The 26,107-nt window shown below is 34.9% G+C and overlaps 2 protein-coding genes across 2 annotated transcripts; both read right to left on the minus strand.

Moving 5' to 3' along the window:
- Positions 1–20,440: 20,440 nt before the first annotated feature.
- On the minus strand, positions 20,441–21,429 carry LOC133783750 (receptor-like protein EIX2). The gene is made up of 2 exons (XM_062223388.1): positions 20,694–21,429; positions 20,441–20,595 (listed from the first exon to the last, which is right to left on the minus strand). The coding sequence occupies exon 1, from the start codon at positions 21,397–21,399 to the stop codon at positions 20,755–20,757; it is 645 nt and encodes a 214-aa protein (XP_062079372.1). The 5' UTR covers positions 21,400–21,429; the 3' UTR covers positions 20,441–20,595; positions 20,694–20,754.
- A 608-nt stretch (positions 21,430–22,037) lies between these two features.
- Positions 22,038–23,555, minus strand: LOC133784621 (receptor-like protein EIX2). Its single transcript, XM_062223913.1, has one exon. It carries the CDS (start codon positions 23,553–23,555, stop codon positions 22,038–22,040), a length of 1,518 nt encoding a protein of 505 aa, XP_062079897.1.
- Between the last annotated feature and the right edge of the window lie 2,552 nt (positions 23,556–26,107).

Below are 26,107 nucleotides of genomic sequence, written 5' to 3' on the forward strand. Positions count from 1 at the left end.
ACCAGAAAATTTTATGCCCAAAACATAAGCTAAAAATATATAGCTGATATCAAGTCATGTTCTGTGCCAATCAAATTTTTGTTTTATTTGAAAGACTTTGACTTCATTTTCCATTTTTTATATATTTATTATTTTATTTTCTTTCACAGTTATTGATAAAGATATTCAGAAAAAAATATTTTATAATTATCGTTTAATATTTATGTTTAGATACTTATTAATTTAAATATAACTTGCTTATTAGTTAAGAATTAGAATTTCTCTCTTTTTTAACCTTTATATATAAATCAATGTTCAATAAAGAACCTCTCTTACATAGTTATTGAACTCTTTTCAGGCTCGTTTAGTATGCGAAATTGGATTGAACTGGATAGGATTATTAATTAGGATTGGTTTGAATTAGAATGAATTATATTGTATTAGTACTATACTTTTTTTGTTACAATACAAGACTAAATAAAATATAAAATATTTTTTTAATAAATTTCTCAAGTTATTTTTTTATTAATAAAAAATAATATAAGAGATTTGATAAAAAAAAAATAATAATTTAAATGAAAATAATAATTTTGGAAATTAAATAATATAAATTCTAAAATTGGAAATTTTATAAAAAAATTCTTTTTATTTAAAAGATAATTTTAATATTATTGATTTTCAGAATATTAAATAGTTTGAATTAGTTTGTAAGGTTTTCATATAATTCTTTATTTAGTTTGATTTTATGACAATATGTACATAAAAGGATGTTGTATCTTCAGAAACTATTATGTGCTTAGTCAAAATTATTTCTGGAATATTTGTCTTTTATTTTTTGTCCTGCTCAAGGTAATAAACTTCAGGAAATTAAATCTTTGAAATAATTAATTATTATTTCTATATTTAAAAATGTGATGTGATACATTAGCTGTTTTTACCAAATTCATATTTGTCAGATTTGAATCTTCTAAAAATAACAAATTTTTATTTATTAATAATATCTTCAAATATTCTTATTTTTATTTAGAGATTATTTCTCCGTCACAAATATCCCTTCGGAAAAAAAAAGATTTGTGCAAAGTATGCTACACGTACCTGACTAGATTTGGGCATGTGTAAGACACTTCGGTAAGTCTTGGTCAATAGTCAATATTTCTCTTTACAATAGTATTGATTGGGATCGCATGATGTCTAAAGGAAATTAATGTCCATGCTGATTGACATGTAAGTCAACATTTAAACTTGTAAAAAGGTTATTGGTCACTCTACAATAGAGCAATGTGGTGTTAATACACTCTTCTAAAAGAAAAAAGAAAGTTGGTCAATCAACTTAACTAACTTTAATCAATAATAATGACAATAGTACAAAGAACAATAGATTATTATTTATATATATATATATAGGGTAGGAATCCACTCTATGGAGATTTTGTTATGGCTATAGATTATTTATATATATAAATTAACTTGTTTAAATTATTTTGTTGATTGTTTCAACTGCTGTAAATTTTTTGTTCTTTGCAATACAATTGACTTACTTACAAAAAAAAAATAGACTGTCATCGTCACATTTTTTTCTCTAACCCCTATTATGATATAGTTCGAATAGGTCATACATACAAACAAGACATTAATAACTCATTATGATTATTTCAAAAGTTGACTCTAAATGCAAGACTAATTTACACAAGATCTTTATATTTACTTTAACAGAATAATATAAATGTAGTTTTTTGTTTTGTTTAGCTCAATTGCTCAATAACCTGGCAAAAGCTTAGTGGTTACAAAGGGAATATTTTTTAAGATTATATTTGCCCAACAAAAAGGACAATAGTTATTTTTTAAGATTTAGCCCGGAACTACAAAAGTCATTATTGCTAAAGCTATGTGGATGGTAATTGTTAGGTATTTATAATCCAAAGTTAATTAAATTGAAAATAAAATGATAATTATAAAATTCTAATATGAATTTATTAGGTATTTATAATCCTAATTTAAATAGTAGGGAAATATAAAATTTAAGCTATATTAATTTGTTTAAAGATTTGTGGAATACAAATTTGAGTATTTTTTAAACTTTAGTAATTAATAAATATATAAATATTTTTAACATATATATGTATACAAACATTTTGTTGAAAAAAAATAAATAAATGAAATTATAATTTAAACCAAAAATTATATTTGTCTTAATATTATTTTGTAGTAAATAATAATGGAAAGTTTACACAAATACTTTAAGATTTTTTTTTAAAAAAAAAAAACTTAAACTACTGAATCTGAAAAATAAAAATTACCAAAATACTTAGGCACATAATCGTAAATACTATTTTAAAGTTATTTCTGTCATGATGTTCTAAATTCAATGCTAAACTTTCACGTATATATTTTTGTTTTATAAAATTTTTTGTTCATTGGCATCAATTATAGACATTTTGTTGGGCAACATAAATTCCCAATGAATCAAACACGTATATTCATGTAATCACAAAAAAAAATTATAAATAATAATAATCATGTATTTTTATAGAAAGTGATTTCATAATATATTTATATGGGAGATTCTATTATAGGGGCTTAAAAAAGAGCACTATTAGTAGAGTTTTTGTGTATTTTCGACTAGTGAATAATTTTCGGCACGATTTTTTTTAATGACTGTATTTTGTAGTTAGTTAGAGCATCCTGCAAATTTTCAGAAAATACTGAATAATTTAAAGTGCTGAAAATTAGGTTTAAATTAGGTTATTGCATGCGTGACTAATTTTTTTATAATTTTGAAAAACAACATGTTTGAACCTAATTTTTGGCACTATAAATTATTCAGAATTTTCTGAAAATTTATAATATGCTCTAAATAACTACAAAATACACGATTATAAAACAAATAGCGCCAAAAAATATTCAAGGGTTAGGAACACATGAAAACTCAATCAGTGTGACTTTTTTTAAAGATTCATAGAATTTCCCAATATTTATATTATATATATGCTTTCTAGTTTGTCAAATTATATGCATGTGATGGTCCTATTCTGCTTGACCAGAAGACTTGGGTAAGTCTTGGTCAATAGTGATTATATTCTTCTAAGTTGATTAAGACATCGTTAACGTACGTTTCAAGAATAAAATTTATTGGTCATCAAATATGGTATGTACTGGTATTATTGTGTTGTGTGGTGTTAATACACTCTTCTGTCTATACTTTTTATTTTATTTATTTAAAAATAAAAATGGCCTACCACAAAAATTAATGCACTGTGATATTCCTAATAAATTAGTCTGTAAATGTAGATTAAAATTAAACCTCCCTTTATGGTTTGAAATTTAAATTAGATTAGATAAGAACAACACATTATTGTATGAAAGACATGAATCTAGTTTATATATATATTTTATTAGTTTAGTTATGATCGTAGTATTAAATTTTAAGTAGATCCTGAGGTAGTATATAGTTCTTATTATTAGCGAACTAGAACACGATCTATACAAGTTACATTTGCAAAGATTTCAACAAAGAATAAATGAGTTTGGGCTGTGTTTCTTGTTTTCAAACATTATTAGCCAATCAAAAAATAGTATTGAATAAAATATTGACTTTCGAAGTCTTCCCAATTAATGAAAGAGGTGATATCATTTTCAATTAGTTGTGTTTTCCTTTTCTATACACAGGAAACTTTTAAAAGGTGTTATTCTATATTAGAATAACTCTCACATGGTCGTAAAAAGTCTAAGGACCAGCTTGGTGCAGTTCTACTGTAGGAAAAAGCAGTTGTAGCTGTGATGTAAGAAAAAGTGGCTGTAGCTTAGGGAAAAACTGCTGAGTGTTTGGTATATTATAGATTTTAAAGTGCTATGACTTAGAAAAATTGTATCCGGATGTCATCTTATTTATTTATTTTATTTTATTAAAACAAATTCAAATGTTTAAATTAAATGTGGTTTTGATAAAACACTAATAAAGTGATCATAAAAAAAAATATTATATTATAAAATAGAGTAATGATATGTGCACACACAAACATTATACACACACCTATATGACAAATCACTTCAACCAATCATATTTATTGTGTATAATGTTTTTGTGTAATTTTTTCGGATCCCTACGGACCTCTGTACGGCATTGGTGCCGGAACTTGCGTCGACATTTTTCGCAAAAAAAAAAATATTTATATATTTTTTTAAATTGGATATTTTGTACAGTTAGGTTTCAAATATTTTAAATTGATTATCTAAATATTTTAGCTATTTAAGCTTTTTAAAATATTTTGAATTGGTTATTTGATAATCATGATATTTTAAGATTTTTTTTTATTTTGTTATAAAAAAAATATTAAAATTAGTTATCTGATTATTCAAGATATTTTTATTTTTTAAAATATTTATAATTAGTTATCAGAAAATTCTATATATTTTAAATATTTTAAATTTGATTAAAATATATTTTGATATTTTAAAATTTGTTAAAATATTTAAAAATAAAATATCTTGTCATTCTTAACTACTTAATAACCTGAGTTAAATTAATTATTTGAAATTGAATTTTTTTTTATAAATTCTATTTTAATTAATTTAATATTTTGCAACTTATTTAATTAGTTATATTGAATTTTGTCTGATGAATTCTATGTTAATTAATTATGGTATTTTGCAAAATAGTATATTTTTGTGGTATATTTGCATAATTTAATAATACATGCTTATAGAGTAACATGCTATGTCCATCCATTTATTAGCATATCAAGCATCATTATCAAGTTATTTTTTGCATTTGGGTAAATATAAGTATAATGATGGCCTAATTTTTGTGTTTGAAAAATGTAGGAAAATTCAAATAAAACTTTCATAAAATGTTAGGTTTTATTTGGGCCCAATTGAACTTGTAAAGTTAAATTCTTCTCTTGTGGGTGGTTCCACTTGTGAATGCTCATTTGCTTTCCATTACTAGATTGGTCATAATTAATTGAATAACAATTAATAAAACAAAGGTTCAAATTCCTGTCTTTTTGGGCTTTGTGTGGAAGTTAGGGAGCCTTAGTAGTGGGTCCGACATACTGAACCAAATTCTCATCCATGCAAGCTTGAATTGTTAAGACTCATTTACCTAAGTTGGACTTAATTGTATTATGTTATATTTTTTAGTTGGACCTAATAATTGAATAGAAACAAATTAATTCTAATTTTTGAATTAATTTTCAATAGTAATTTTAGAATTAATGGAAAAATGATTAACTATGGTTTCTTAATTATTTTATAAATTTGGCAAACCATAGTCGGTATATTGATTATTTTGATAATTTAGCAAACCTAAGTTGATATTTAAAAAAAAAAAACTAAAATATTTAATAATGAGTTTTAAAAAGTTTGAATTCAATCTCCACCGTTGATTTAACAAGGTTAGAGTTTAGTGGGACCTCATGGTGCTTTGATTACGTCTCCCTACGGAAGGTGTTCACTGGACTTTTTAACAATGTTAAATTTCTTAGGATAGATGGTTATAGATGGACCTTCTATAGACTCATCCCTACAGTGACTAGGAATTAAGTCTATAATAATCGAAACTGTGGGTCAAACTCATAAAGTAATAAATATTTGTGATTCTCTCTTACCGGGACATATGAGTTTTCGTTACTTTGATTGGATGGAATAGGTAGTTAATAAAAGTCTATGGTGTTTTATTAATTGAGATGTTTCTCTATTTAACTAAGTGAATATTTGTGACTCTCGCCTACCAGGACACATGGGTTCATGGCTAGTTAAAGTACCTAAGAAATAGAAGATAAGTGTTTTAGTATTTTTTTTATCTCAAAACATTTTGTATGTTATGCTATTTCTAAAAAATTTAATGAATAAATGTTTGTCAAGCAATGCGTTGATTTCTACTTAGTTGCTCAAGGCTCTAGGATTTCTCTAAAAGGTTACTCTATGGTGAGAACCTCATGAAATGTTTGTCCACGATTAACATGGTAATAATTATTGATAACATCGAGTTCGTGATAATCAAAGATATTCCTATTTTTCCTATGCAACGATCACCAAATCCTTCAAAAGAGGATTGTTGATGGTGGTTCGAGCAAAGGAAATAATGTTAATACTACTAAACAAGCTCAAGGACAAGTTGCTTTAAGCTTCTTCTTCGAAGAGCAAGAGAGAAACAAATTCATACAAAAAGAACAAGAAGTCCATCGGCAAGGCACCAAAAGCTGCAAAGCATCTTGGAGCATGACCTGATTATAAGTACACAAAAAAGGGGAGTGTTTCCATGTAATGACCCAACTACTCTAGACCTTGGACCATTAACGAAAATTATACATAGACACTAATCCTTAACAGAACTTACAAGTGAAAAGATCATAACTTTATTAAAAACTTATAAGTACAAATGTTAAACTTACATACAACTCAAAGTAGGTTATGGGATCCCATTGTTTTAAAATCAAAACATAACATAATTGTAATTAAAAGATATTGCATAAATAAGTGCGGAAAAATACACATAAAACCATAAGTAAAGACTTCATCCTCGAATCGAAACTCTCGGCTCTTTGAATCCATTCCGCCTCAATATACATTCCCCAAGCTTCCAAGAACCTTTCCCGCCACTAAGCTATTTTCCTGCTCATATAAACATAAAAGGAGTGAGCCTAATGCCCAACAAGGAAAATCTAACATATAACCATATACATAAAATTCATAATGTAACATAAAACATATCATAACACTTATGTCACATACATACTATAATGGCCATTATTACCTGGGGTCCCATAAACTAAACAAGTCATATGCCCATTAGATTAGTGGGGCTTGCTAGCTAAGCAAGTCATATGCCCATAATCTATTCGGGGCTTGTTAGTTGTACGGGTCATATGCCCAAGTCTACAAACATACTTAACATAGCATATTACATAACACATAATCATAAGATAACATATAAAATCATATAACACATAAATCCTATCCTAGTTTCCTTACCAAATTACCGGGATATGAGAATAGATTTTGGGACTTTGGAACACTCCTAAAAACCATAAATGAGAGAGTGAGTATACTAAAGAGAATGAGATGAAAAGAATGGAAGAACTATACCATTGAGAATATACTTACCAAAAACTTATGTTCAAGACCTTAGATTAAAATTAATATTCTTAAACTATAGGTTAAACTTAGAAAAATCTACAAATATTACTATGAGTGTCCAAATAAATCTCGGTTTGAACCAAAAATCCACAGTCATAAAGATAATACTATTATTACTATAATACTACTATCTAACTAGCTAAGTAAAGTTCTTTAGACTCTGCAATTCTCCCCTACTAAAAAGAATTTCGTCCTCGAAATTTACTTACCAAATAATTCCGGATACCAGCCTTGCATGTCCTCCTCCAATTCCCACGTTGCCTCTCGTTCAGAACTATTAATCCATAGGACTTTGACTATAGGAATGATTTTGGACAATAACTGCTTCATCCCCCAACCCAGGATGCTAACCGGTCGTTCCTCGTAACTCAAGTCTTTCTGGAGTGCTATCGTATCGTACTGGAGGACGTGAGATGGGTCTGACACATACTTGCGTAGCATCGAGATGTGGAACACGTTGTGACTATCTGCTAGTGCTGGCGGTAGGGCTAGTCTATACGCAACTGCTCCCACTTTTTCCAATATCTCAAAAGGACCTATGAATCGGGGACTAAGCTTGCCTTTCTTCCCAAACCGCTTTACACCTTTCATAGGAGATATCTTCAAGAAGACTTGATCTCTGACTTTGAACATCACATCGCATCGCTTGGCATCCGCATAGCTTTTCTGACGGCTTTGAACAACAAGCATACGCTGTCTAATAAGCACTACTGCTTCTTGAGCTTGTCTAACAGCTTCGGGACCAAGTAGCTGCCTTTCTCCTACCTCGTCCCAGTGCAACGGTGATCGACACCTTCTTCCATATAGAAACTCATAAGGTGCCATCCCAATCATTGATTGTAGCTATTGTTGTAGGAGAACTCTATCAACGGTAAGTACTTATTCCATGATCCTCCGAAATCAAGTACACACGCGCGTAGCATATCCTCTAAAATCTGAATCGTACGCTCGGACTGCCCATCTGTCTGAGGATGAAAAGCTGTACTAAGACATAACTTAGTACCCATAGCTTGCTGTAAACTTCCCCAAAATCTTGATGTAAACACCGATCCTCTATCCGACACTATCGTCTTGGGGATTCCATGCAACCGTACTATCTCTTGGATATAGATGTCTGCATATTGGTCTGCCGTGTATGAAGTCTTAACAGGCAGGAAATGAGCCGACTTGGTTAGTCTATCTATTACTATCCAAGCGGAATCATGCTGCTTATTTGTCCTTGGCAAACCCGTCACGAAGTCCATAGCTATATCGCCCCACTTCCATTCTGGTACGCTAAGCGGTTGCAATAAGCCCGCAGGCCGCTGATGCTCTACTTTCACTTGCTGACATATAAGACACTTGGACAAATATTCTGCTATGTCCTTCTTCATCCCTGGCCACCAATAGATTGCCTTGATGTCATGAGTCATCTTGGTAGACCCTGGGTGAACTGAGTACGGGGTGTTGTGCGCTTCTTCAAGAATCGTCCTCTTAATCTTCTGATCATTTGGCACGCATACCCGATCCTTATATCTCAATAAACCTTGACTAGATATTGAGAAATCTGTAGCCTTGCCTTCTCTGACTGCATCCATAGGTGCTGCTAGTGTGTCATCATGTTTCTGACCAATTTGTATATCTTCTATCAGTTCGACTGGATAGACAAGTTAGCCAGCTTGCCTACAACTACCTCTATTCCGGCACTGATCAGCTCCTTTTGTAGTGGCTTTTCTATTCCGTCTAAAGCTGCTAAATTTCCATAACTTTTCCTACTAAGCGCATCGACAACTACATTTGCCTTCCCCGGGTGGTATAAGATCTCGCATTCGTAATCCTTTACTAATTCTAACCACCTGCACTGCCTCATATTGAGCTCCTTTTGAGTAAAGAAGTACTTTAGACTCTTGTGGTCCGTATAAATCTCGCACCGTTCTCCGTAAAGATAATGGCGCCAGATTTTTAATGCAAAGACCACCGCTGCCAACTCCATATCGTGAGTTGGATAGCGCTGCTCGTACTCCTTCAACTGCCATGAGGCGTAGGCTATCACCTTGTCATTTTGCATCAGCACGCAACCCAATCCTTGCTTTGATGCATCGCAGTAGACTACGAGCTTATCGTTGGGTGTTGGTACACTGAGTACTGGTGCTGAGCAAAGCTTATCCTTAAGCAACTAGAAGCTTTCTTCACACTTATCATTCCAGTTAAATCTTTGTTGTTTTCGGGTCAGGTTGGTGAGCGGAGTGGCTATCTTAGAAAAGCCCTCACTACTACAAAAAAGGTTTTTCTCTGCAGTTTTTTTACTTAATACACTACGGTTTTCAAGAGTACTAAAAAACGCAGTGTATTCGACCGTAGAGAAAAGTGGTATGCCAACCGCAGAGAAAGAACATCTTTCTCTACGGTTGTAATAAGTCAACCGCAGAGAAAGATGTACTTTTCTCCGCGGTTTTTTTAAAACAACCACTGAGAAAGAAAGACTTTTCTCCGCGGTTTTATTGGAAAAACCGCAGAGAAAAGTATTGTAATTTTTCAAAACTTTGACGAAGCATAACTTTGTGCTCAGTTGTCCGTTTTTGGTGTTTTTTTTTTTTTTAACTTTGGTATTTTTCGAGATCTATCTAGCTGCATACAAAGAAAACCTGAAAACCTGAAGAAAAAAAACAAAACTTTTAGGTTTTGTCACTGAAAAATCTGAAGAAAAAAAATTCAGCAACCAAATTAATTATTTATGAAAAACCTCTCAAAATTTTGATTTCTATTTGTCTATTTCACACAAAATAAACTCTAAAAATAATGATGAAAAAAAACAAAAAACTATACAAACAAAGATATATAGATCATTACCTATTTTGAAGCTGAAGAACACAATGTATGCCCAAAAATACAGTGAAAATGGACAATTTTTCGACCAAATCCTAACCATTTTTACTACCAAAAATCTGAAAATAGACAAATATCAAGCATAAAATTCAGTTTTTAACTAAGATTTAGCTAAAAATGATGAAAAAAAAAATAGTAAGATTAAGGTTGAAAGACATACCGCCGCTGTTGAAGAAGTTTTTCGCGAAATGAAGTAGGTTTATGAACCTTCTGGGGAAGAATGAGTTTATATATAGGTCTGGAACCTTTTCTCCGCGGTTTTCTTAAGAAAACCACAGAGAAATAAAGACTTTTCTCTGCGGTTTTATTAAAAAAACCGCAGAGAAAAGTATTGTAATTTTTCAAAACTTTTACCAAGCATAACTTTGTGCTCGGTTGTCCGTTTTGATTGTTTTTTTTAACTTTGATATTTTTTCGAGATCCATTCAAAGAAAAAAGTATTTTCTTTGAATAGATCTCGAAAAAATATCAAAGTTAAAAAAAAATACACAAAACGGACAACCGAGCACAAAGTTATGCTTGGTAAAAGTTTTGAAAAATTACAATAGATGCCCTCAACCAGGCAGTGCAACAGCTGGTTAGGGGAAGAACATCTTACATCGACCATGATAGGAGGAAAGGCACTCCTTTCATCCAGAGGATAGCAATGGCAGAGACTCCTAGTAAGTTTAAAATGCCTACGCTTCCGAACTTTGATGGGTACGGTGACCCGGTATCTCACGTCAATAAGTTTGAGATACAAATGGACATTCAGAAAGTGTCCGAAGATGCTCGGTGCAGGATCTTCCCTGCAACACTTTCTGATGCTGCGCAGGAGTAGTTTTTCAAGTTCCCTCCTACGAGCATAGTTTCCTGGGAGATGTTCGTAAAGGAGTTTTACGGACAGTTCTACGCAGGTCGTGTGCATCCGACCGAGGCAAACCAGCTGGTTAATATTCGCTAGCAGGATGGAGAATCGTTGAAGGACTACATTCAGCACTTTATGTGAGCAGCAACTGGAGCAAAAACAGTGGGGGACGAAGGCAAAATGATGGCCATAACCGCAGGGGTTAGGCGTCGCACCCCCCCCCGGAAAAGCCTCCGAAAGGATGGGGTTAGAACTACCCAGGAATTCTTGGACCGGGCTGATCGTTACATCAAGCTCGAGGATGCCATTGCCGATGATGGAAAGCCTTTAGGAAAGGATAAGAAAGCAGCCGAGCCCGCCAAAGCCGCCAATGGGTCTAAGCCTTATGGAAACGGCAGGGGCAACGGGAACGGCAACGACAATGGCAAGAATGGTGGAAAATGGCCACACAATGAGCCTTCCACCTCTGACAATAAACGAGCCAAGGGTAACCGTTATGAACCTCGGTTCACTAACTACACTGCCCTCGTAGAGTCTCGGGGAGAGGTTTATCAGGCCACGAATTCCAGTGTGCCTTATAAGAAACCTGCCCCCATTCGGAAGGATATTTCGAAAAGAGACACTACCAAGTTCTGTCATTATCATAACGACTATGGACATGACACAAATGAATGCAACCAGCTGAAAGACGAGATCGAGTTCCTTATCAGACAAGGACACTTGAGAAGATACGTGCGGGCCTCGGGAAATTCCCAACGAGAAGCTCTAGGTGGCAACGAGCAAGCGCCCACATGCCAACGCTCGCCACCTTTGCAGCCTGCCCCCGTGACTGGCACCTTGTTAACCATCTGTGGAGGCTCGCACCTCGCGGGAAACAGCGGAAAGGCCAGGGAACGATACGCTCGGACTCTGCGCCACGACTAGGACATCGAGATGATGACTGTGGAGGACCGCGCACCGAAGAAGGCTTGGTCAGAGGAAGGCGAGATAACCTTATCTGATAGCGACGCCCAACATGTCCGGTTCCCACATTCTGATCCGCTGGTCGTGGATATCCAAATGGCCAACATGATGGTGAAGAGAGTGCTGGTCGATACAAGAAGTTCGGTGAATATCCTGTATAAGTCTTTGCTGGAACGCATGAAATTGTCCGTTAAGGACCTGGAGCCCTGCAACCAAACAATATACGGCTTCTCTGGTGAGGGACTCGCCCCTGCCGGATCAATCAGACTGCCAGTAACGACAGGTACAACGCCTGCTACCAGGACATTACTCGCTACTTTCATAGTAGTCGATTGTCCTTCGGCATACAATGTCGTCATTAGAAGGCCTATACCGGTTGATCTATGGGTCGTCACCTCTATGTGGCACTTAGCCATGAAATTCCCGACAGACACAGGGGTAGGACGCGTGTTGGGAAATCAGAGGGAAGCTAGAGAGTGCTACAACGCCTCAATCACGAAGGCGAAAAAGGGAACATGAAAGAGCACTACCTCAGATAGGTTGCAGATGGCAATTGATACACCAGCCCAATCCGGTGATGAAGTCACCAAATAGGGTGTTGCCCAAAGTGAGGATAGAGATCTAGATCCTCGCTTTGGGGATTTTGAAGAAAACGTTGGACCCGTCGAGGACTTGGAAGAGGTCCAACTCGACGAAAAAGACCCGACCAGAGTCGTGAAGGTCGGGAAAAACCTAGAACCAACCACGAAGCACGCACTGGTGGAATTTTTGCGAAAAAACCAGGAGGTCTTTGCCTTGTCGCGCAAAGACATGGCTGGGATAGACCCTGCAGTTATCAGCCATGTCCTGAACATAGACAAGACTTTTCCACACGTGCAACAAAGAAGAAGGCTGCTCGATAAGGATCGATCGAGAGCCTTAAAAGAAGAAGTTGAAAGGTTAAGGGAGAATGGGTTCATCAGGGTGGCATTTTATCCATCGTGGGTCTCCAATCCGGTACTGGTTCCCAAGCCTAACAGCAAATGGTGAACTTGTGTGGATTTTACAGACCTCAATAAAGCTTGCCCAAAGGATTGCTTCCCACTCCCAAGAATCGACCAGTTGGTCGATGCCACTACAGGACACGAGATCCTTTCCTTCATGGATGCATATTCGGGCTACAATCAGATTAGCATGCATCCCCTTGACGAGGATCACACCAGCTTTCGGACCGATACGGGCTTATACTGTTTTAAAGTAATGCCCTTCGGTCTGAAAAACGCAGGTGCGACTTACCAGCGGTTGGTCAACCACATGTTTAAAGAGCTGATCGGGGTAAACATGGAGGTATACGTGGACGACATGCTGGTAAAGTCTAAAAAGGCAGAAGGACATGTGAAGGATTTACAAGAATGTTTTGATGTATTGAACGAAAACCAGATGAAGTTAAATCCCCTCAAATGTTCCTTCGGAGTTGGATCAGGGAAGTTTTTGGGGTTCATTGTGAATTCAAGAGGAATCGAGGCCAACCCCGACAAGATAAAAGCCCTGATCGACATGAAATCGCCAGAAAAGATCAAAGATGTACAAAGTTTAACTGGGAGAATCGCAGCCCTAAGTAGATTTATTTCGAAGTCAACAGACAAATGCGTCCCTTTTTTCAATCTACTTAGGGGCAATAAGAAATTTGAATGGACAGGAGATTGCGAGCGAGCTTTCTAGGCCTTGAAAACCCATATGGCACAGCCTCCCATTTTATCAAAGCCAATCGAAGGAGAAACTTTGTTCATTTACCTGGCAATCACTGAAGTTGCTGCTAGTGCGGTACTAGTGCGAGAGGAAGAAGGTGTACAAAAAGCGGTTTACTATGTAAGCAAGAGGCTGATCGGGGCAGAACTAAGATATCCACCCATCGAAAGGCTAGCATATTGCTTAATCCTGGCCTCAAGGAAGTTGCGCCCTTACTTCCAAGCCCATTCTATCACAGTTTTAACCGACCAGCCCCTTCAGCAAGTCCTCCAAAAACCAGAGGCGGCTGGACGCTTATAAAATGGGCAGTCGAACTAGGGCAGTTAGATATAGCATATTCACCGCGAGCAGCTGTAAAGGACAAGTCTTGGCTGATCTTATTGCAGAATTCATCGAACTCCCAGACAGCGAGCAGTGCGTACAGCCTAGTGCGCCTGAGCCTCAAGAGAAAGCTCCTTCGTGGAAGCTATTCACGGACGGGTCGTCCAACGAATCCTACGCAGGAGTGGGAGGGATATTGATAACACCGGAAGGGCATCGATTTCACTACGCCATTAGGTTCGACTTCACCGTGTCAAATAATGAAGCCAAATATGAAGCACTCCTCGCTAGATTGAGAATGGCCAAAGACATGGGCATAAAGGCGCTTGATGTTTACAGTGATTCACAGCTGGTAGTGAATCAAGTTCTAGGGGAATATCAAGCACGAGGCCTAAAAATGGTGGCCTACTTGAATACAACTAAAGACCTGCTAGCCCAGTTCACGAAGCATACCCTCCAGCAAATACCGTGGGATCAGAATTCGAATGCAGATGCCTTAGCCAAACTCCCGAGCGCGAAAGATGCTAACACTTTGAACATTGTGCTAGTAGAAAGATTAAGCGAGCCAAGCATACGAGCAATAGAAGCTAGTATGGAAATTCGAATGGAAGATACATGGATGGTGCCTTACTTAGAGTATCTGACAAAAGGTGTACTACCAATAGATAGAAACAAGGCCAGAACTCTGCAAAGGCAGGCCGCTAGGTACATACTGGTCGATGGTGTTATGTACCGAAGATGATATTCCATGCCACTACTCAGGTGCGTTACACCAGAAAAAGCTAAGGAGCTGATGAAAGAGGTACATGAAGGCTTTTGCAGGGATCACGCTGGGGGGCAAAGTTTGGCAAAAAATATTCTAAGGCAAGGTTACTTTTGGCCAACTATGAATGAGGATTCGATGGAGTTTGTGCGAAAATGCGATAAATGTCAAAGATTTTCCAAAATCCCACGAGCAGCTCCGAACGAGTTGAAACAGATGCAGAGTCCGTGGCCTTTTGCAGTATGGGGGAAAGATTTGATTGGATCCCTGCCAACCGGAAAAGGCGGAGTAAAGTACGCAGTCGTGGCAGTTGACTACTTCACCAAATGGGCCAAAGCTGAACCACTCGCTACCATAACAACCAAGAAAGTTCTTGACTTCGTCATCAAGAACATTGTTTGCCGGTATGGTTTGCCCCGAAAGATTGTTTCAGACAACAGAACCCAATTTGACAGCGACTTATTCACTGACTTCTGCGAAAGGCACGGGATTATCAAAAGTTTTTCTTCGGTTGCGCATCCACAAGAAAACAGGCAAGTCGAGGCCGTGAATAAAACTCTTAAGGACACTCTAAAGAAGAGACTTGAAGACACTATAGGAGCATGGCCAGAGCAGCTGCTTGAAGTCCTCTGGTCATATAGAACTTCTCACCGAACTGCGACAAGTCATACCCCGTTTTCCTTAGCCTACGGGTATGAGGCCATGTTACCTGTCGAGTTAGATCCCCCCTCACATCGACGCATAACATACGACCAGGACCAGAAAAACCAACTGATGATGGAGTCCCTAGACTCAATTGACGAAATCCGAGAAAAAGCCCAACTCCGAGTCGCTGCATACCAGCAAAAGGTCGCCCGGTACTTTAACTCAAAAGTAAAAGAAAGAAAATTCAACGTCGGAGACTTAGTGCTACGACGAGTTTTCTTGAACACCCGCGACCCCACTACTGGAGTACTCGGACCTAATTGGGAAGGACCTTACCAGATTGAAGAAGTCCTTCACCCGAGCACCTATAAACTTGCACGCCTAAACGGAGATCTCGTTCCACGCTATTGGAATGGAGAACACCTGCGCAAGTATTATCAGTAAACAATCATTTTTAAAGGACTGGCTTGTATTAAATTTTACTTTTTACAAGTTTTGCAAAAAGGGTTAGCCACGTTGTATGGCTAATCGCTTATAAATGTAAGATCTTTTTTAAGATCACTCGTAAAGACATGTTTAGTCCATTTATTGAGCTTATAAAGGATATAGAGCGCGGCCAGCATCCTATACCAGTTCGGGGTAATTTGAAAAGGGGCTACCCCAAAGTAGTTTACCACCCCTTGGAAAAATGTATGAAGAGGGAGGGTAACACCCGCCTCGATATGGTATCTCGACCAGGCGCTATAAGCCCCCCCTGGCAGGTTGGCTCACTGGTCGATGGAAGGTCTGACTAGGGTTATCCCCGTCAGATTATACTTGTTTAAATAGTTGCGGATCATGAGAATTGTCATGGTACTTGGGGGTACCACATGCCACTCGACGGCCGGCTGGTCGGCATGATGAGGGACGGGCACGCCTCTGAACTTCGGTTTCAGGAGGGAATTCACCTCGACCACTGGTCGAGGGAGCATCAGCAGGAGGCTGATTTGGAGAGTAAGGTTTGCGTCTTTTTCTGGCCTTGGTTTTTGTTCTGGCCATTTTCTGAGTAAGAGCTGGTGAAGGATTTGGGTTAGGGCGTGAAAATGGAATTTTTGGAATCAGCGTGGATGGATTTTCTTCGCCCTCGAGCAGTTGGGCCAAAAGTTCATCTTCGATAGGTCTTTCTCCCCCCCAAGGGTCTTGCATGTGAACTGCAAATAGACAATGGAGGAGATAAGACACAATCCGTGAAGTAGTGGGAATAGCTGGGATAACGTTTCTCGTGCCTAAATAACCAGCAGCATCCTAGTCCTACACTAACTTCAACGTGGATAGTTTGAAAGGCAGATAGAAACAAAAAGGAAAGAAAAATGTTTTCTGAAAAGAACTTTTTCGACTCCTGAAGGTTGGGAAAAAATTTCGATTTTTTTCACCTAGCTTAAAGGTTGAATCTTTCGTCAACCTAACGTCCCAAACTAGAGATCGTCACTATCAAACTATAGTCCTAATCTATGCAAAGCATAAAAACGCATTTTTTCCTAGCAATAGATGGCTTATACCAAGAAACCCTTAAAACCTTATTCAAGAACACAGAAGTTGCAGAGCACCAAAACGGCATGCATGGCGTAATAAAAAGCTTAAAGAACAAAGTTCTTGCCTGGGCGAAATGAGGATTCGGAGAAAGATGGAAACTTGGATCGGAAGACCTGCGACACGACGTCGGACTGGTTTTCGAAGCTCTGAACACTGGTGCAAGTTCTTGAAGATTTTGGCAAAGTTGATGGGTAAAAATTTCTTGAAAGAGAAGAAAGGCCTACTTATAGGGATCGAAGGGATAGCCAAAAGGCGGTAATCATCATTTCCTACTTTCGAAACGTGGGGAAGTGGACAAGCCGTTAGATTGCCTTTTTGGAAACCAAAAAGGCATGATTAGACATAATTATGTCACAGTTTTTGAAAATACACGGGGACTCTGACAGACGTGGGAAGACGAACGGTTGTTCCCTTAAGTTTCTTTATTACTGGTCACACTAAACAAACTTGGGGGGAAAATGTTATCCCAAAAATCAGAAGTGAATGACATGGCAGACATTAATTACATGTGGCTGACACCTGGCAAAACCCGTGTTCGGCTATCGACCAGGAAGATATTCGGAGTCATGTGATCGGTCTCTTCATACGACCAGTCTGGTCGTATGCACGTAATACGCGGAAGAAATCTTAGGCAGTTATGATGGAATCCGAAATTCTCTCCCATGATTTCCTGAGTATCTGATTATTTAGGAAATAATATCTGTAACAAATCAATGTAAATCTTCCCTGAGCTTATAAATAGAAGAAGAGGGCTCAGGGAAGGGGATCCTCTTTTTTCTTTTCTAACTTCTAAATCGCTTGAGATTAGATTTATCATATCAATCGTATTGTATTCTTTTTCAGAGGTTGGTGAAACTCATTGAACCCTAGTTCTTTGATCACTCCTTTGGATCTCACATCAATAACAATCTAAGTGGACGTAGGTTATTACCAGATCCTGGGGCCGAACCACTATAAAATATCGTGTTCTTATTATTTTCGTCATCACGTTCTTTTCAACGCATTCATCCACATCAAGCGTATTTTGACTCCGTGTCAGTTGTCCAAAATCAGGGTCAACAATATATTATTATAATAATGATATTTTATAACATTTGAATTTATATTAATATAATTATTATATAAGTAAGCTTATATTAAATATTATTATTATAATGATATTTTATAAAATTTGAATTTATATTAAAATAATTAATATTAACATTTGAATGTATATAATTATTATAATAATAAATCAATTCACAGGCAGACGAATGCAACAAGAGAATCATATTCTATGAAACTTATATCGTAGCATATATAATGAAAAAACTTCACACCGAGACATTTAGTATTTCAACTAAATACTAAAAATTTAGTATTACTATATATACTTCACACTGAGGTGGAATGTCGCCGTTGATAGGAGTTTTTAGGCACAATTATTCTGCGGCGATGTATTTGCAGTGACATGTCGTCACTGATTAGTATCAGCGGCGACATATGAGGTTTTTAGCGACGATAGAAGTCCCTGTTGATACACATATTTCTTGTGGTGGTTTTAATAAATATACTTTAATTTAGTGGAATTTGTTAAAGAAGACATCAATCCAAACAACATGTTTTGACAAATAAATTAATACATTAACAAATAAAAAAATAACTCAATCAATAATTGATATTCCACACACTAACAAGTATATAATTGGATAATTAGATTGGACTGATGTTAAAAGTAATTTATATATATTGAATTGAATAAAATATTGCCAAAAAATATTTGTAGGAGAAATAGTAATCTCTAAATATAGAGAAGAGAGACTACAACATTAGGCATTATATATATATATATATTTATATATGTATACTTATAAAGTAGAGCTTCTAATTGAAGTGCATTTTTTAACATTTTTCTCTAAATTTTGAACGCGTGGTTGGGTACTTTGATATAATCATATTTTCTTGTCTTTATTTGTAACACATAGTACAAGTAAACTAATGCCCAATAAAAAAAGTTGTGAAATGCACAACCTATCATATTTTCATTTACTAAAGCATACAGTATTGCCCTTTGCCTTTCTTAAACGGTGACTAATTAACTCTTTAGAAGAAATTATTAAAGTCATGTTTTTAGTGGTATTGGATTCTTTCCAAGTCTATTAATGAACACTACTTTTAATTCAAAATCTTGTTTTTGGTGGGGTTTCTTTCTAAGTCTTTTGATGAGCACTTTGATTAAGTTTATGATTGACCTATTATTTTATTTTGTGGGTGTTTTCACCTTAAAAGTAACAATATTTAGTGCAGATATGTTATAATCACAACCTTTATTAATAATAAGACTTCACAAAAAAGTTTATCAATGATAATATTTTTTACTGATTTGAGTGCATACTTACCACTCTTTTATAGTCAAGTTGTTACTACTCATCATTCATTAGTTTTATTTTATTTTTCTTCATGGGAAAACTTGTTAGTCAAACCACGAAAAAATTCGTCAACAAATACTAAAATATTCATTGATTAAAGAGAAATTTACATGTATCACTAACTGTTAAGAAAATTTGAAGACCTCGATCTTTCCTTTACATTTATACAGAGTTTTCTGCAACTTCCAACAAGCTATGTTGTTGTGGCACCTTCAAGCTTCATCGACATATTCGTAATGAGAAGCAATTGACATCTATGGCTTCATCTTCTCCAATGGTGGCAACGATGTTCTCTAGTGCTTATCCACAGTTCATGTCAAAACCAATATAGGAAAAAAATAAAAAGAAGGTACTATTCGTATATGCAACTCTGGACAACCAAACATGCAATGCATGTCGGGCTTTTACCTAGTACTATAATATGTTGTAGTGTTTGTTAGAACATAACATATAATTTTTTTTATTACTTTTAATTTTAATTATACATGTAGCACTAACTTAACATATGCCAAATCAACAATTTATTAGCCGCATAGTACCGAAACTAATAGAATTTTTACATTTCATTAATGTGTCTAGTTTGGGTAATTTCTATTAGGCAAAAAAAATTATTTAGAATTTTTATATATATATATATATTACAATTTGACAAGTGATAATAATTTGGAAGAGAAAATCCTACTTATTTATTTTGTTTTTGGATGTTCAACGCATTGGAAGAAACTAACCAATCAACTCCAAATTGTAGTAGAACATAGTTGTTGAATGCAACTTTTCAATTTATCATTGATATAAATATATATATATATATATATATATTTGGATTACTTCTGAACGGTTACTACTTATAGATTAGTACTAATAATTATGATGATATGGTAGCATAGTGATTTGGTATAACAAGTCACTAACAGGTAAATATTTTTTCTAAACTACTTTTGAATTTTTTTTTTGTCATAATTAATGTTGTTTCCAGCCAATGAGAGACTCTTGTTATATTTAGAAATTAATATGTATTTGAAAAATAAAAAGTTTACAATATTATATTTTTATAATAAATATACGTATTTCATTAAGCCTTCCAAAATTTTTAAAAAAACAAAATTTATTTTTAGAAATATTAATTAACAATTATAAATAAGGATGTTATTTCAATAATTAATATTAAAGTAATCAATCAGAACAGCAGTAACTAGCACCCATTCTATAAAACTTATAATGTAGCATAATGGAAAAACTTCACACTGAGACATATTTACTATTTTTCAACTCTGAACACTTGAAACCATCTTAAAGCCGCTAGCTCCACCTCATTTGATGTAAGACCAACACCATTGCCCACGATGAACAAGTTCTTTATTAATTCACTAAAACTCCAACAAAAAATATCAAATCAGAAAAAAATAATATATACTGAAGGAAAAATAATAAAAAGTTTACAAGGATTGCCATCGATAATTAATACCTTATTTTCTGCTAGCTAGAAAACCTGCTCTTCACCTTAACTGCTTTGACAAAAAATGGTGTCATCCATGTAGAACCAATTTCACTTTATTTAAGAATTGGAAAAAGGCTAGTTTCCAAGAAATATTGAACAAAAAATAACCAGAAACTCCAGCGAACCCAACTCCAACTCCAGTTCCAAATCCCATTTGAAGCCATGACATGTCAAACCATTCTTTACCACCATTAACAACACTGTCATTAATGTTAGTTGAATGATGTGAGTTACTTTCGGAGCATGAGTTTGGTAGAGGATTACCACAAAGTCCAATGTTTCCGATGAATGAAGAAGCATTAAAGCTTTGTAGTTGAGTGGTCGTAGGGATTCTTCCTGAGAATTTGTTATTTGACAAATCCAGGTTTGCCAAAAACGATAGCTTCTCGAAGCTTGTGGGAATTGTACCTGAAAGATTGTTGTTGGAGAAATCCAGTGCTTGCAGGTTGCTCATCTTACCAATCTCCCTTGGAATCGGTCCATATAAATGGTTCCTTGATAAGTTTAGTTGAACCAATTCAACCAGACTTGTCAGTTCCTCAGGTATTTTACCAAATAGTTTATTGCTTGACAGATCGATGAGTTTCAATAAATCCAAACTTTCCCGAAACTGGTAATATCTTCCTTTCCACAAAATTTTTGCTGCAGCTAGTTCATTATAATTATAGACCATTGTACCAGACCTCCTCTTGATAACATACGAATGGGTAAACAACATCTTTTGAGTACTATTATCCATCATATGTGTAAAATTGTTTATGCACGAAGGAATATCTCCAGACAGAGCATTCATTGAAAGGTCTAAAATTTGAATGGAACGAATGTGACATAAATTTGATGGTATACTTCCATAAAATTTATTTGATTTAAGGACCAGGATGATCAAATTTGTAAGTCCTCCCCCCATCCATGTTGGTATTTCTCCTTCCAACGAATTCTCCGTCAAATCAAGAAACTGAAGATTTGCACAATTCTTCATTGACGAAGGTAAAGCTCCCGATAAGTTGTTGTGCCTCAGACTTAAAAACCGAATTTTATTCAAAAAGCCCATTGAGCTTGGGATCCCTCCAGACAAATTGTTGTCGTTTAACACGAGAAGCTTCAACGACTTCAAGTTCCCCCAACAATCAGGGAGGCTTCCGAATAACAAGTTATTAGCAACACCAAGATTTTCTGTTTTGTCGGACACTGATTGACAAACAAAATCTTTGATAGTAACAAAGCGATTATCAGAGAGATATAACACTTACACACTAGACAGATAGTGTGGGATTGGGCCATGAATTTGATTATCCTGTAGATTTAGAGTCATCAGTTTGGAAGCAAGGTTGGAAAACCAATCAGGAATACATCATCAATTTCGTTGAATGAAATATCAAGAATAGAGATATTTGTTTGGTTTCGAAGCCATCTGGGAAACTGAGGACCTAACTTGCAGGACATCAACTTAACGGAGAGTAGGTCGAAGGGTGGAACCCAAGCGGGATCGAATTTCACTGTTAACATGTTCCGAGATAAGTACAGTTCCTTTAGATTGGAAAGTTTACGGAAGTGAACTTCTGAGACAAGGCCAGAGAAATCGTTATCAGAGAAATCGAAATCCTCGAGATATTGGAGCTCACCAATACTTTCAGGTATAGTGCCATTGAACCTGTTATTATTGGCAAGCAATACTCTAAGGTCTGACAACACTGAAAGATTGGTCAGTATGGGTCCTTCGAGGTGGTTGTCAAAGATGCTTAAATATTGTAGACGGGTTGGAAATGTATTCAAATCATCAGGGAAAGAACCTCTTAGGTTGTTGTCATGCAGATCCATAATATACAATGAGTTTCTAGCACAGCCGTTGAGGCTTTTTAAAACATCATCGAGTGTTGTGTTGAATTTGTTGTATTCCAACCATAGAAATTTAAGACTGCAAAGATTCCCCAACGATTTTGGTATTGCACCTTCGAATTCATTGGCTGACAAATCAATTTTCTTGAGATATCTCATGTTTTCAAAAGAATTTGGAAGAGTTCCTTTAATGTCACTATCAGATAGTGAAAGATTAACGAGACTGGTGCTGATATTGAGCAACCAAGGAACTGTTGTGGGGTGTACGGAACTCTTCACAATGGAAAGATCTGTGAGAGAATTAGAGGATGAATTGGTATGCGAAAGAGATGAGATATCTACTTGTGGTAATACACAATTAGACAATGCCAAAAATGATAGGGAGGAGGCTGTTTTGAATGATTGAAACCAATTTGTGGCTCTGGTAAAATCAGTATTTCCAAGCGCAAAGTGTTGAAGAGAATTGAGATGAGAAAGCCATTCAAGACTATTACCAATCAACTGACCATAGCCAGGGTCACTGGAAAGATTGAGGTACTTTAACCTCGTCAGATTCCCAAGTTGGGAAGGAATGATTCCAACAATGAGATTATACGAAAGGTCGAGATATGTGAGTCTAGACAAAGAGCCAATGAACTCGGGAATGTTAGTGAAATTATTGTAACTGAGATCTAAGTAGCTCAAATGTTGTAACTCAACCAACGAAGAACTGATTTGACCACTCAATATTTGTTCATTAGATTGAGCAGGAAGATCAAGAGCAATAATATGATGAGTTGAGTTATCACACCTGATTCCTCTCCAAGAGCAACAATCTCCGCCGGTGCTTGCCCAGGATGATAGAACGTTGTATTCGTCGACAAGGCCTTGCTTAAAGCCTACAAGGGCTTCTCTCTCCTTCTCTATGCATTGTCCATCAACACTGCTGCTCGTACTCCATACATGACACGTGGCTACGACAAACAAAAGAACGAAAACTCTGATCATCGTCATCATGTTAAGCTATCAATTGGTTTAGTGCAAATTTAACTGCCATATAAATAAATATATATACATATAAAAATTGGGGACCACACGATTGACGTCTCATTATCTTTGGACGACTCATTATTAGTCTTATTGAAAAGTAAACACCTTTATTGTGTGGCTAATCTGTTACGTACAATCTCTATCCACAAACGTAGCAGTTACTCCATATATATATATATATATATATGGAGTTTGATTGTGTTGGATGTTAGAGATAATTTAGATTTTACATTAATAAACATATATACATATATATTAAGTATTTGTTTGTGAATTAAACTGAAAATAAAATGATAATTATAAAATTCTAATATGAATTTATTAGGTATTTATAATCCTAATTTGAATAGTAGGGAAATACAAAATTTAAGCTATATTAAATTTGTTTAAGGATTTGTGGAATACAAATTTGAGTATTTTTTAATAGGCATTTAAACTCTAGTAATAAATAAATATATAAATATTTTTAACATATATATGTATACAAACATTTTGTTGAAAAAATATAAATAAATGAAATTATAATTTAAACCAAAAATTATATTTGTCTTAATATTATTTTGTAGTAAATAATAATGGGAAGTTTACAAAAATACTTTAAGATTTTTTTTAAAAACAAAACTTAAAATACTGAATCAGAATTTTTTTTTACCAAAATATACTATTATTTTTAAGTTATTTCTGTCATCATCTTCTAAATTCAATATATATTTTTGTTTTATAAAATGTTTTGTTCATTGGCATCAAATATAGACATTTTGTTGGGCAACATAAATTCCCAATGAATCAAACACGGATATTCATGTAATCACAAAAAATAATAATAATAATAATCATGTATTTTTTTATAGAAAGTGATCTCATAATATATTTATATGAGAGATTCTATTATTATGGGAAGAACATTATCAGTTGTGCTCTTGTGTACTCCCAACTAGTGCATAGTTTTTGACGCGTTTTCTTTTATGACCGTATATTTTGTAGTTAGTTAGAGTATTTTACAAATTTTTAGAAAATTATGAATAATTTAAAGTGCTGAAAACTATGTTTAAATTAGGTTGTTGAATGCGTGACTAATTTTTTTATACTATTGGAAAACAATATGTTTGAACTTAGTTTTCGGCAATGTAAGTTATTCAAAATTTTCTGAAAATTTGCAGATTGCTCTAAATAACAACAAAATGCATAATCATAAAAAAATAGCGCCGAAAACTGTTCACGAGTTAGGAACACAATAGAACTCCACCGGTGTGGCTTTTTTTAAGACCTTGCAATAAAATTTCCCAATATTTATATTATATATATAGGATAATTCTTTTATAGGAGTTTCACTTTAAGCTTTACTAGTGGGGCTCTCAGTGTTCTCGACCCGTGAATAGTAATTACTCTTATACAGTTGATTAAAACATCGTTAACAGTGATTACTTTAAGCCTATATATATATATATATATGCTTTCTTGTTTTTCAAATAATATGTATGTGATGGTCCTATTCTGCTTGACCAGAAGACTTGGGTAAGTCTTGGTCTTGGTCAACAGTGATTACTCTTATACAGTTGATTAACACATCGTTAACGTTTCATTAAATATGGTATGTACTGGTACTATTGCGTTGTGTGGTGTTAATACACCCTTCTGTCTAGACTTTTTATTTTATTTATTTAAAAATAAAAATTGCCTACCAACTCGTATCACAAAAAGTAATGCACTGTGATATTCCTAAATTAGTCTGTAAATGTAGATTAAAATTAATCCTTCCCTTTATGGTTTGAAATTTAAATTAGATTAGATAAGAACAACACATTATTGTATGAAAGACATGAATCTAGTTTATATATATGTTTTATTATTTTAGTTATGATCATAGTATTAAATTTAAAGTAGATCCTGAGGTAGTAATAAGTCTTAGCAAATAACCGACCTTTAAGATATATGTATATAGTTATTATTATTAGCGAACCAGAACACGATCTATACAAGTTATATTTGCAAAGAATTCCACAAAGAAAAAATGAGTTTGGGCTGTGTTACTTGTTTTCAAACATTATTAGCCAATCAAAAAATAGTATTGAATAAAATAGACTTTCACTACAAAAAACAGGGCCTATACCGAGAACAAATGTCCTCGGTATAATCCCAAATGTCCTCGGTAAAACTTCTACCGAGACAATGTCGTCGGTAGAAAGTTATCGGTACAGCCGCGTCGGTAAAACAAAACTTCTACCGACGACATTAAAAATGTTCTCGGTATAAGGTTTACCGAGGACAATGTCCTCGGTAGAAAGTGACAAATGTCCTCGGTACAACCAACCCCAATTTGTCATCGTACTGGTATATACCGACATCTTGGAGGTATATACCGAGGACAATGTCCTCGGTATAGACTTTTCCCCAATTTTTTTTTTATATTTGTTATTCCCTTATTTATTTATTTGTTTATTTTGACCCCAATTTTTTTTATATTTGTTATTCCCTTATTTATTTATTTATTTTGAATTAAATATAAAAAAATATAA

The sequence above is a fragment of the Humulus lupulus genome, chromosome 6 (assembly GCF_963169125.1).
Source record: "Humulus lupulus chromosome 6, drHumLupu1.1, whole genome shotgun sequence".
In the NCBI taxonomy this organism is placed as follows: Eukaryota; Viridiplantae; Streptophyta; class Magnoliopsida; order Rosales; family Cannabaceae; genus Humulus; species Humulus lupulus.